The sequence below is a fragment of the Epargyreus clarus genome, unplaced genomic scaffold (assembly GCF_041222505.1).
Source record: "Epargyreus clarus isolate Ecla_fem2 unplaced genomic scaffold, WU_Ecla_fem_2.2 ptg000031l, whole genome shotgun sequence".
NCBI lineage: Eukaryota > Metazoa > Arthropoda > Insecta > Lepidoptera > Hesperiidae > Epargyreus > Epargyreus clarus.
The window spans coordinates 1,722,553-1,735,796 of NW_027332236.1; the positions used below are offsets into that span (position 1 = coordinate 1,722,553).

General features: G+C 39.6%; 2 protein-coding genes across 2 annotated transcripts; both read left to right on the forward strand.

Annotated features, from left to right (window-relative positions):
- Positions 1-551: 551 nt before the first annotated feature.
- On the forward strand, positions 552-3,333 carry LOC140754712 (brachyurin-like). The gene is made up of 5 exons (XM_073089769.1): positions 552-782; positions 1,154-1,421; positions 1,512-1,601; positions 2,052-2,236; positions 3,177-3,333. The coding sequence occupies exons 1-5, from the start codon at positions 582-584 to the stop codon at positions 3,276-3,278; spliced, it is 846 nt and encodes a 281-aa protein (XP_072945870.1). The 5' UTR covers positions 552-581; the 3' UTR covers positions 3,279-3,333.
- Positions 3,334-9,694: 6,361 nt separating this feature from the next.
- On the forward strand, positions 9,695-12,368 carry LOC140754716 (collagenase-like). Its single transcript, XM_073089776.1, has 5 exons — positions 9,695-9,985; positions 10,357-10,624; positions 10,715-10,804; positions 11,104-11,288; positions 12,212-12,368. Exons 1-5 carry the CDS (start codon positions 9,785-9,787, stop codon positions 12,311-12,313), a joined length of 846 nt encoding a protein of 281 aa, XP_072945877.1. The 5' UTR covers positions 9,695-9,784; the 3' UTR covers positions 12,314-12,368.
- The last annotated feature ends 876 nt before the right edge of the window (positions 12,369-13,244 follow it).

Genomic DNA, 13,244 nt, shown 5'->3' on the forward strand with positions numbered 1-13,244 from the left:
TTCCTCCGGGGGATCCATATTAATTAACCAGGCTTAGTGTGGACGTCCAGTCAACATGGGCCACACAACACCAGGACTCCCGATATCAAACCATACTCCGGTTCCGACCTCCGAGTACTCGGATTACAGGAGACGCCACACTCCCAGTCTTAAAAAAAATATAGCCTAGTGTTAATTCAATTTGGATGAATCCAACGCTACCCCATATGTTGAAATTGGTCATGAAGTTTGGGCTAAGCGGCGTAGACTGAGACATATATACAAAAAATCGAAAGTCCAAAAAACATTACCTTCCACAGTCTGATAAAAAAGGCATTATGGATGATGAGACAATTTTTTTGTAATTTCACGTTCTCGTAACAATTTACCTTAAAAATGTTAAAAGATTTTTGGGTCTAAGGAACCCTGTTAAAAAACAAACAGAATATATAATTTGAAATTAAATTAATAGATAAACAAAATAGATAAATAAAATAAAAGTTTGATCTTGTCTGATAAATTTAATCCTGATATCTAACAGTACAGGGATATATAAGGCCTAGAAAATAGCACTGAAGCATTCAACGTTGAAGCCTTCCACGATGAGACCGTTCCTAGTTGTCCTGGCGCTTGCGGTAGCAGCATCAGCTGCGCCTCAATATGAGAAAATCTTCTACAGCTACCACGAGGAGATCGGTATCCCCGAATACGCTCGCATCACGGCTGCTGAAGAGGCCATGGACTTCGATGGAGCTAGAATCGTGGGTGGCTCCAACTCCAACGTTGGACAATGGCCCTTCTTTGTAAGTAATAGTTTTAACTTATTCCCTTAATAGCATAAATCCAGTTATCAATTTCGTTAGAACATGAGCATTGAAGGTAGTAGAACTCACTGTTGTTCGACTCCAGCTGAACCACCGCCACACCTATTTCTGCCTAAAAACAGCAGCGTTAACCGTTGCCGTGTTTTGGTTTGAAGGGTGTGGTAAGGGAGACATACTTTTACATCAGGTATACTACATGCTCTTCTGCGAATCATTGAAAGCTTAATTAGCTTAATAACCAGTAATAGAATCGTTTATCATTACATAGACTGAAAACAATTGTTTGATGACAAATAAACATTTTATCTGTAAGCTGTTTGAATATGTTCTGAAGAAATGTTTGCACGCAGGGTGGTTTGTTGATCCAATTGACGGACGGCCGTCAGTCCGTCTGCGGCTCCTCTCTCCTGTCCAACACCCGCGCTGTCACCGCCGCTCACTGCTGGAGACACCGCAACCTCCAAGCTCGGCAGTTCACTATCGTACTCGCCTCTAACCGCCTCAACTCCGGCGGCACCCGCATCGTGACCAACCGTGTGGCCATGCACGGCAGCTACAACCAGAACAACCTCAACAACGATATCGCCATGATCACTATGAACCACGTTGGCTTCAACAGTAAGCATTTTCACAATGTCTTCAATTTTTAATTGATTGAGAATTATCGGTTACCTTAAAAATGGATACTCAATCGCAATTTTTTTCTAGACAACATCAACCGCATCAACCTGCCTTCTGGATCCGCCAGCTACGTCGGTACTTCGGCTGTCGCCATTGGCTTCGGTCGCACCGCTGACGGTGAGATCATTTTACAATACGATTCGAACACGTTCGAAGTGGCTAAGACATATGTAATCCCAATCCCAATGTCAGCACATTAATTGACCTCTATCGCTTAAAGACATTTGTAACCAAGTCTTGACAACTAAGCTAGTCAGTGGTCACTTCGCTTCGCGCGCTTTCGCTTATTCTGAATAAGCGATCGTACAAAATTGGTTTGAAATCCAACAGCTGCATAATAATATATGTGACTTTATTCACAAATCAATGAATAAATAGACTATGAACATAGACGCAATGTCTCACATCAGTTTCTCACCTAAACTTTCCAAATCAGAATATGGAATTAATTTCAAATAAGAATTAGTTGTGATGATGGAGTCAACCAAGGAAGGGTTTTTAGATAATCCAATAGATAGTATAATTGTACCTTTGTTTATACCATATACTAATAGTTATTATTCTCAGGTGCTGCCGGTAATAACAACAACAACCTTCGCCACGTGACCCTGCCGGTCATCTCCAACGACGAGTGCCGCAGGACCTTCGGAAACACCGTCATCGCTTCCACCCTCTGCACCAGCGGCGCCGGTGGCAGGAGCACTTGCCAAGGAGACTCCGGTGGCCCTCTTAGGATCAATGGGCCTATCCTTGTAAGTGCCTTAAAATACTATGATTTTTGATTAAAAAAAAAAAACACTTTCCACACTCACAGCCTCACACTAGGATTCTCTGTGTTATGGGTGCCATGGAAATACAAATAAGATATAAATAAGATATCTAAATTCATTATTTAGATATCTGTCTGACCGGGGATCGAACTCAGGATCCTCTGCGCATCAGACCGGTATGGTGACCACACAACCGCTCGGGTTGTCAAACCACGGCGGGATTTTTATACTAAGGAGTTTTTTTACAACCTCCTGAGAGTTCTCACAATGAAAATTTTAAGGTCGTATATTCTGCAGATTAGAAGCAGGTTGGTAGAATAATAGAGAAAGAGAGTATGTTTCTCATCGCATTGACCTTCGCCGTTAGAGGAAAAAAAAATTAATTTGATTTCTGATTTTTACAAGTGTCTAAATGTGACCTCTGTGGTATTACTTTTTACAATTATAATTACTGAATACATCAAATCTAAGGTAATAAAATACACCATAAACTAAAAAAAGAACTTATTTACAAAATATACAAGAAAATTATAAATAAAATAAGTCATCTAAAATTGCCGTGTGAGGCATGGTTCCCAAAACGCTGGGGCGTTTCCTTGTTTTCATCTGTGGTTGAAGTTATCCAACTATTTACACCTATTTCTACCTAATAACAGCAATGTTAGGCGCTGCTGTGTTCCGTTTTGAAGCGTGTGGTAAGGGAGACAGACTTTTCCGAGGTGTTCCAGCTTAGTCCTCAGGAGTAGCGGCGGATCTGTGGCCGACCTCAGGTAGGAATATCTAATCCTATTTGGGGTTGATTACAGATGTCCATGGGTAGCAGTGGACTTACCATCAGGTGGATTGCATGCTCGTCTGCTACTCCTATATTATAAAAAAAAAATACTCCTATTTGTGCCTAACTTAATACTACTTCTTCCAGATCGGTGTGACTTCCTTCGGCGGCAATGGCTGCCAGCGAGGCTTCCCCGCCGGCTTTGCCAGGGTCACCTCCTTCGTGTCCTGGCTCCGTGCCCGCATGTAAACAGCATACCTACTTTGGTTCCACATGATATGTAACTTGTTGATGCTTAAATAAATTCTTGCACAATAAACGTTTTGTTTTTAATGTGAACTATTTTATAGACACCGCAGCACCTATTTCTGCCTAGAAGGTGGTAGAAGCCTTTGTGGTTCGACTTTAGAGGGTAGCACCGCCACACAAAGGGTTCTACCACCTTCGACGATCTTCGATCAAATGACGTCTAAAATAGACATCATAAATCTTTATACAACTGTTTATTATTGCTTATTATTGAAGCGTTGAGAAAATAAGGCCAGTATATATAGCAATTGCTACCAATAACTTACACATATTTATACAATTTTCTTCTTTGTACCACGCTTTTATTACCTTGACCTGTTATATATATCTGTTATATGTATCTGGTGGGTATGTAACGGAATCTTTGAACTCAATGTTACTATTCTCCATTAGGGTCGTCAGGTTTAACGATTTTTCTCGAGCGACTTTACCATACACACCATAAGGTGGACAACACAATTGATATTTCAATGTTATACAGAAATTTGGCAGGACACTGTGGTTTGACTCCGGCGTCACTACCGTCACATCTTTATCTGTCTTATAACAGCAGTATTAAGCGCTACTATATTCTGTACCCTTACGATGAGTTTTCAAAACATCCCACAATTTTACGTTACGTTTACTCACTCTATTATTCTGTTCAGTTTGCTTCAGTAGACTGAGTAAACGTAACAATAAGTAAATGCTCAAGTCTTTTTGTCTACCTCACATGTTCGAAAAAAAGAGACACAAAACATAGTTAGTGACACTATAGTTCTGATACAATCCGCTCGGGGCGCTGATTGGAAATTTTATGAGCAAATACGCAAAATAATACCAAAACAGTCATATTTGTCAAAACGTAAAAACTCATGGTAAGGGTACTGTTGTGAAGGGTGTGGTAATGGAGACATACTTATCCAATGCGTTCCATATTAGTTCTGAGGAGCAACAAGGCATCTGTGGCCACTTCTAGGTAGGAACCTAATCCTATCTGGGATTGATTATAGATGGACTACATGCTCGTCTATTATTGCTATAATGTAAAAAAATCGACGACCATTAAGATATTTATTTTATAGAGTACAACTCACTTACATAAGAAAATACATTTTTAAATAAATACATCAAGCATCGGAACAAAACAAAATTCTTGAGATTTTACAATTGTAGGTAGGATTGCATTATTAACAATAATAATAGTGGAATATTACAAGGTATAGTTAACAGTTTAACAATATACATGTGGGTAAGAATCAAAAATGTTTCTTTATTAAGTATGGTTGAATGAATGAATGAAGATTCATGATGGATGTCAAAACACACTCTTTATCGGGTATTGAAATCTCATTACCTTGTTAATAGGTATTATTAGGTAGAGACTAGGTGGACAGTAACGGGTTGCTGATGACTGCCGCCGACGTATATCCGCAATCAACCGCTGATTAGATCAGAGTTCTACCCGAGATCGACCACAGATGCGCTGATACCCCTAAGCAGGAATGTCTCAGAAAATTATCACCCAACTTCCACCCTTCCACACAATTCAAAACCAAAACACAGCGTTTAACACTGCGGTTATAACAGAAATAGGCGTGGGGGTGGTGCCGCCGGAGTCGAACCACAGAGGGTTCACCTTCTACTACTCTAAGACTATCTAATGTTGATACAGGCCAAAAAGTGGTCACTTATTATCAGGTAGACTGCTTGCTATTTCCATACGTCATCTTCATCATCATCAACACATTACTGCCCCACTGCTGGGACGGGTCTCCTCTTAGAATGAGAAGGATTAGGCCATAGTCCACCGCTTCAACCAAATTATTGTCCTTATTAATTATAATAAATATAATTTCGAGGGTGGTAGAACCCTTAATGGTTCGACTCCGGCGGAACCACCGCCACACCTATTTCTACCTAATAACAGCAGTGTTAGGCGCTGCTGTGTTCCGGTTTGAAGGGTGTGGTAAGGGAGACAGACTTTTCCGAGGCGTTCCAGCTTAGTCCTCAGGGGTAGCGGCGCATCTGTGGCCGACCTCAGGTAGGAATATCTAATCCTATCTTGGGTTGATTACAGATGTCCATGGGCGGCAGTAGCCACTTACCATCAGGTGGACTGCATGCTCGTCCGCTACTCTTATATTATATATAAAAAATATATATAAACATAAGAAATATAATATAATAGATATAATAATTGTATACATAGTTTAGAAAAGTGGGTAAAAGTTTTACCGCCCCCCTAAAATGCGGCCCAAGGTACAAGATTCGTTTGAACTGCCTTCCTATATGCATGTATAATAATAATAAATGTGATTTTTTCAAGATTTTTCTGCCTTAAAAACATTAATTTAAAATATAATTTGTAAGAAATATTATATGTTAAGATACGTCTTATGGAGTTTCTTACGCCGCTTCTTCTCCATAAACGAAACTTGTGAAGCTTAAGCTTCATGACGCTCAAACCGAATTTAGTGATTTTTTATTTATTTAGATGAGTGAACGTCGTACTTTTTTAGTCCACCTGATGGTGTTATGTACTATTCCTGAGTTCGGCCACAATGCGCCTCTTCTTGTGGGATAGTTCCAGCTTAGTAGCTGGAATAGACCCTTCCAACCAAAATGACAAGCATGTTTCAGTCGACTTTCTATAATTTAAGGTAATCACGAGTTCCGTAGATAATTTTTTATGCGTCGAACTAAAACAATACATTTTATGCACCTAATAATCCGAACGAAAAAATCATCACATACCAAAACGACACGTAAATCCAACTCATCGGCATGAAACGACAATTCAAAGTTTCAGAGAGCATGGGAGAGGTACAATTACTGGTACATAAGTATATTTTGAGCGAAGTTCAAACTATATCATCGTACAAAACTTTGTACTACTACTCTACTACTTTACTACTAATGATAACTACGTAATCATTAGTTTGATTTAGAGAAATAATAGCTGACCCGAAGAACGTTGTGTTGCCATATAAATAAGAAAAATGATAAGGGTGAAAAACACTTATCACTTAGGGGTATGAAAAATAGATAGTAGCCGATTCTTAGACCTACTGTATATACTTATATAATTTGGTGGAAATCGGTAAAGCCGTTTCAGAGGAGTACGTGTACTAAAATTGTGACACGAGAATTTTATATATAAGATAACAGAGTTCTTTCAAACAGGCGCTATCACAGCGTCAGATTTTTCGGGTCACAGGAAATTTAGTTAAATTAGACCACTTTCTTCTAACATAAATGCATATACGAGTAGTTTTAAATGCATATTTTAGTATTTATTGTAAAGTCTGGCATAGAGCCATGAAGAGTTTGTATCGTTTGGGAAAGGTTTTCGTAAAGGGAAATGTATCGTTTTAGTTCGACGCATAAAAAATTCTCAACGGAACTCGTGATTACCTTAAATTATAGAAAATCGACTGAATGTTGCTTGCCATTCTGGTTGGAAGGGTTTATTCCAGCTACTAAGCTGGAAGTATCCCAGAAGAAGAGGCGCATTGTGGCCGAACTCAGGTAAGAATTTAATCTTATATAGAGTTATTAGCAGATGTCCATGAGCGGCAATAGTACCATCAGGTGGACTAAAAAAATTTGACGTTTACTCATCTAAATGAAAAAAAAAATCACTAAATTCGGTTTGAGCGTCATGAAGCTTAAGCTTCACAAGTTTCGTTTATGGAGAAGAAACGACGTAAGAAACTCCATGAGACGTATCTTAACATAATATAATATTTCTTACAAGTTATATTTTAAATTAATGTTTTTAAGGCAGAAATATCTTGAAAAAATCACATTTAATCGCATTATACATTCGCTTTGCATATAGGAAGGCAGTTCAAACGAATCTTGTACCTTGGGCCATATTTTACGGGGGCGGTAAAACTTTTACCCACTTTTCTAAACTATGTATACAATTATTATATCTATTATATTATATTTCTTAAGTTTTATATTTATTATAATTAATAAGGACAATAATTTGGATGAAGCGGTGGATTATGGCTTAATCCTTTTCATTCTAAGAGGAGACCCGTACCCAGCAGTTTTTTCCCCATGGAAAAAAATTGACCAAGTGCGACTCGGACTCGACTTTTGGGGGGTCATAACCTGTGACCCCCTGGGGCCGCACCTGCTTTCAAAAGATTAATTAATTCACATTGTGGATCACCGCTTAACTTTTGTCATCGTTAAATAATAGTAGTTAATAAATAATAATTGATTAATATTCAACAATTCGACTTTATTGCTTTTCTCTCAAAATTTCAAACTATTTAATATTTAAAACACTATTTTAAGATATTCTTTCCGTGCTTAAAACAGACACTCATACTAACGAATTTTTATCGTTATTAAAATATTATTTATGATTTAGCCTTTGTACATCGTAGATATTTTTTTTTTTATAATATAGAAGTAGCAGACGAGCATGCAGTCCACCTGATGGTAAGTGGCTACTGCCGCCCATGGACATCTGAAATCAACCGCAGATAGGATTAGATATTCCTACCTGAGGTCGGCCACAGATGCGCCGCTACCCCTGAGGACTAAGCTGGAACGCCTCGAAAAAGTCTGTCTCCCTTACCACACCCTTCAAACCGGAACACAGCAGCGCCTAACACTGCTGTTATTAGGCAGAAATAGGTGTGGCGGTGGTGCCGCCGGAGACGAACCACAAAGGGTTCTACCACCTTCAAAATAAAGATAGTATTTAAGATTCCCTCGAGTTCAGAATGAACGAAAGTTGACTCTATTCCATGGATTGATAATTGAAATGAAATGAAATATATTTATTATGTGCCTACGGAGGCACTTACAAATTGTCTTAAAATATTTTTTCTTAAGTTACGAGTACTACCGGATCGGAACGCGACCTCAACTGCGAAGATATAGTAAGAAACTTAGTAGGTTTGTCTATTTTTCATAATAATTATTACTCTATGTTCGATTATCGATGTGAAGACTAATTATGACTAATATTCAGTTGATGTCAGTCATCAAGTATTTGAATTTGATCGAACGTTTGACGTTGGATTACAAAGATGATAATGATTATAAGTGATGATATGATATGTCAATTTAAATTACAATTATCAATCATCTGATATAATGACATTTATCTAGAGCTTCCAACTAGTAATTAATATTTTACTAATAAAACGTAACGAAATAGATAACAATAATGTAAATAAAATATTAATTGTCACTTATAACATACGTTCCGTATGTTTCAATATGATTTCAGAAGATGATGATGATAATTCCTTCACCGTTGTAGCACGTGATAATTAAGAAGTGGAAAATTAGAGGAGCTTGAGATTTGAACTCCCCGATTGAGCGAATAAGTTTCTATCACCACGCTGTTATTGCCTTTTAAAACTGTCACATCTACTATTTAAGAGCTATTAAAAATTGGACTGCTTAAAAATATAGCCCTTTTTTGTTATCGAGGGGGAAACCTTCATCTCCGGAATCTCCAACGCAACCGGAGTCCTCTTAGCGCGGTGCCCCGTCGAGCTCCGCCCAGTTGAGCTTGGCGCTCGCAACACCTTCTGGTGCTTACGACGGTATGCGACCACACATAGGTACCGTTGTCCTTCCCGGGACCGCTGGCTGGGCGGTTCGAGCTCCCACTCTTGCCGCCCGCAACCCCGGAAGCCCCTTTTTAGTCGCCTCTTATGACAGGCAGGGGATACTGTAGCCCTATTATAGTCCCGGAACTACAGGGACAAAAGAAACGGGTTTGATTGTCTTGGTCGGGCTGATACTGTGCGCTCACTCCCAGCCACTATCCCACTAGTGCCCGATATGAGGACTTTTGGCTGCTGCGTTTCCCCTCTGGCCCGGTTCGCCCCTCCTTAGTTAACCTGCATCCCCCATATTCCTCCGGGGGATCCATATTAATACCAGGCTTAGTGTGGACGTCCAGTCAACATGGGCCACACAACACCAGGACTCCCGATATCAAACCATACTCCGGTTCCGACCTCCGAGTACCCGGATTACAGGAGACGCCACGCTCCCAGTCTTAAAAAAAAATATAGCCTAGTGTTAATTCAATTTCGATGAATCCAACGCTACCCCATATTTTGAAATTGGTCAAGAAGTTTGGGCTAAGCGGCGTAGACTGAGACATATATACAAAAAATCGAAAGTCCAAAAAACATTACCTTCCACAGTCTGATAAAAAAGGCATTATGGATGATGAGACAATTTTTCTGTAATTTCACGTTCTCTTAACAATTTACCTTAAAAATGTTAAAATATTTTTGGGTCTAAGGAACCCTGTTAAAAAACAAACAGAAGATATAATTTGAGATTAAATTAATAGATAAACAAAAAAAATTAAAGTTCGATCTTGTCTGATAAATTTAATCCTGATATCTAACAGTACAGGGATATATAAGGTCTAGAAAATAGCACTGAAGCATTCAACGTTGAAGCCTTCCACGATGAGACCGTTCCTAGTTGTCCTGGCGCTTGCGGTAGCAGCATCAGCTGCGCCTCAATATGAGAAAATCTTCTACAGCTACCACGAGGAGATCGGTATCCCCGAATACGCTCGCATCACGGCTGCTGAAGAGGCCATGGACTTCGATGGAGCTAGAATCGTGGGTGGCTCCAACTCCAACGTCGGACAATGGCCCTTCTTTGTAAGTAATAGTTTTAACTTATTCCCTTAATAGCATAAATCCAGTTATCAATTTCGTTAGAACATGAGCATTGAAGGTAGTAGAACTCACTGTTGTTCGACTCCAGCTGAACCACCGCCACACCTATTTCTGCCTAAAAACAGCAGCGTTAACCGTTGCCGTGTTTTGGTTTGAAGGGTGTGGTAAGGGAGACATACTTTTACATCAGGTATACTACATGCTCTTCTGCGAATCATTGAAAGCTTAATTAGCTTAATAACTAGTAATAGAATCGTTTATCATTACATAGACTGAAAACAATTGTTTGATGACAAATAAACATTTTATCTGTAAACTGTTTGAATATGTTCTGAAGAAATGTTTGCACGCAGGGTGGTTTGTTGATCCAATTGACGGACGGCCGTCAGTCCGTCTGCGGCTCCTCTCTCCTGTCCAACACCCGCGCTGTCACCGCCGCTCACTGCTGGAGACACCGCAACCTCCAAGCTCGGCAGTTCACTATCGTACTCGCCTCTAACCGCCTCAACTCCGGCGGCACCCGCATCGTGACCAACCGTGTGGCCATGCACGGCAGCTACAACCAGAACAACCTCAACAACGATATCGCCTTGATCACTACGAACCACATTGTCTTCAACAGTAAGCATTTTCACAATGTCTTCAATTTTTAATTGATTGAGAATTATCGGTTACCTTAAAAATGGATACTCAATCACAATATTTTTCTAGACAACATCAACCGCATCAACCTGCCTTCTGGATCCGCCAGCTACGTCGGTACTTCGGCTGTCGCCATTGGCTTCGGTCGCACCGCTGACGGTGAGATCATTTTACAATACGATTCGAACACGTTCGAAGTGGCTAAGTTTGAAATCCAACAGCTGCATAATAATATATGTGACTTTATTCACAAATCAATGAATAAATAGACTATGAACATAGACGCAATGTCTCACATCAGTTTCCACCTAAACTTTCCAAATCAGAATATGGAATTAATTTCAAATAAGAATTAGTTGTGATGATGGAGTCAACTAAGGAAGGGTTTTTTAGATAATCCAATAGATAGTATAATTGTACCTTTGTTTATACCATATACTAATAGTTATTATTCTCAGGTCCTGCCGGTAATAACAACAACAACCTTCGCCACGTGACCCTGCCGGTCATCTCCAACGACGAGTGCCGCAGGACCTTCGGAAACACCGTCATCGCTTCCACCCTCTGCACCAGCGGCGCTGGTGGCAGGAGCACTTGCCAAGGAGACTCCGGTGGCCCTCTTAGGATCAATGGGCCTATCCTTGTAAGTGCCTTAAAATACTATGATTTTTGATTAAAAAAAAAACACTTTCCACACTCACAGCCTCACACTAGGATTCTCTGTGTTGTGGGTGCCATGGAAATACAAATAAGATATCTAAATTCATTATTTAGATATCTGTCTGACCGGGGATCGAACTCAGGATCCTCTGCGCATCAGACCGGTATGGTGACCACACAACCGCTCGGGTTGTCAAACCACGGCGGGATTTTTATACTAAAGAGTTTTTTTACAACCTCCTGAGAGTTCTCACAATGAAAATTTTAAGGTCGTATATTCTGCAGATTAGAAGCAGGTTGGTAGAATAATAGAGAATGAGAGTATGTTTCTCATCGCATTGACCTTCGCCGTTAGAGGAAAAAAAAATAATTTGATTTCTGATTTTTACAAGTATCTAAATGTGACCTCTGTGGTATTACTTTTTACAATTATAATTACTGAATACATAAAATCTAAGGTAATAAAATACACCATAAACTAAAAAAATAACTTATTTACAAAATATACAAGAAAACTATAAATAAAATAAGTCATCTAAAATTGCCGTGTGAGGCATGGTTCCCAAAACGCTGGGACGCTTCCTTGTTTTCATCTGTGGTTGAAGTTATCCAACTATTTACACCTATTTCTACCTAATAACAGCAATGTTAGGCGCTGCTGTGTTCCGTTTTGAAGCGTGTGGTAAGGGAGACAGACTTTTCCGAGATGTTCCAGCTTAGTCCTCAGGAGTAGCGGCGGATCTGTGGCGACCTCAGGTAGGAATATCTAATCCTATTTGGGGTTGATTACAGATGTCCATGGGTAGCAGTGGACTTACCATCAGGTGGATTGCCTGCTCGTCTGCTACTCCTATATTATAAAAAAAATACTCCTATTTGTGCCTAACTTAATACTACTTCTTCCAGATCGGTGTGACTTCCTTCGGCGGCAATGGCTGCGAGCGAGGCTTCCCCGCCGGCTTTGCCAGGGTCACCTCCTTCGTGTCCTGGCTCCGTGCCCGCATGTAAACAGCATACCTACTTTGGTTCCACATGATATGTAACTTGTTGATGCTTAAATAAATTCTTGCACAATAAACGTTTTGTTTTTAATGTGAACTATTTTATAGACACCGCGGCACCTATTTCTGCCTAGAAGGTGGTAGAAGCCTTTGTAGTTCGACTTTAGAGCACCGCCACACAAAGGGTTCTACCTCCTTCGATGATCTTCGATCAAATGACGTCTAAAATAGACATCATAAATCTTTATACAACTGTTTATTATTGCTTATTATTGAAGCGTTGAGAAAATAAGGCCAGTATATATAGCATTTGCTACCAATAACTTACACATATTTATACATTTTTTTTCTTTGTACCACGCTTTATTACCTTGACCTGTTATATATATCTGTTATATGTATCTGGTGGGTATGTAACGGAATCTTTGAAATCAATGTTACCATTCTCCACATCAGGGTCGTCAGGTTTAACGATTTTTCTCGAGCGACTTTACCATACACACCATGAGGTGGACAACACAATTGATATTTCAATGTTATACAGAAATTTGGCAGGACACTGTGGTTTGACTCCGGCGTCACTACCGTCACATCTTTATCTGTCTTATAACAGCAGTATTAAGCGCTACTATATTCTGTACCCTTACCATGAGTTTTCAAAACATCCCACAATTTTACGTTACGTTTACTCACTCCATTATTCTGTTCAGTTTGCTTCAGTAGACTGAGTAAACGTAACAATAAGTAAGTGCTCAAGTCTTTTTGTCTACCTCACATGTTCGAAAAAAAGAGAGACAAAACATAGAGCGCCATTTCGTTAATTTAGACATTTAATGTTATGTTAGTGACACTATAGTTCTGATACAATCCGCTCGGGGCGCTGATTGGTAATTTTATGAGCAAATACGCAAAAAAATACCAAAACAGTCATATTTGTC

Bases quoted from the DNA above. Each gene is read 5' to 3' on its own strand.
- LOC140754716 (XM_073089776.1), top strand. From the start codon at position 9,785: ATGAGACCGTTCCTAGTTGTCCTGGCGCTTGCGGTAGCAGCATCAGCT. The intron at 9,986-10,356 runs GTAAGTAATAGT...GTTTGCACGCAG, and splicing joins TCGGACAATGGCCCTTCTTT to GGTGGTTTGTTGATCCAATT. The intron at 11,289-12,211 runs GTAAGTGCCTTA...TACTTCTTCCAG, and splicing joins GGATCAATGGGCCTATCCTT to ATCGGTGTGACTTCCTTCGG.
- LOC140754712 (XM_073089769.1), top strand. From the start codon at position 582: ATGAGACCGTTCCTAGTTGTCCTGGCGCTTGCGGTAGCAGCATCAGCT. The intron at 783-1,153 runs GTAAGTAATAGT...GTTTGCACGCAG, and splicing joins TTGGACAATGGCCCTTCTTT to GGTGGTTTGTTGATCCAATT. The intron at 1,602-2,051 runs GTGAGATCATTT...TATTATTCTCAG, and splicing joins CTTCGGTCGCACCGCTGACG to GTGCTGCCGGTAATAACAAC.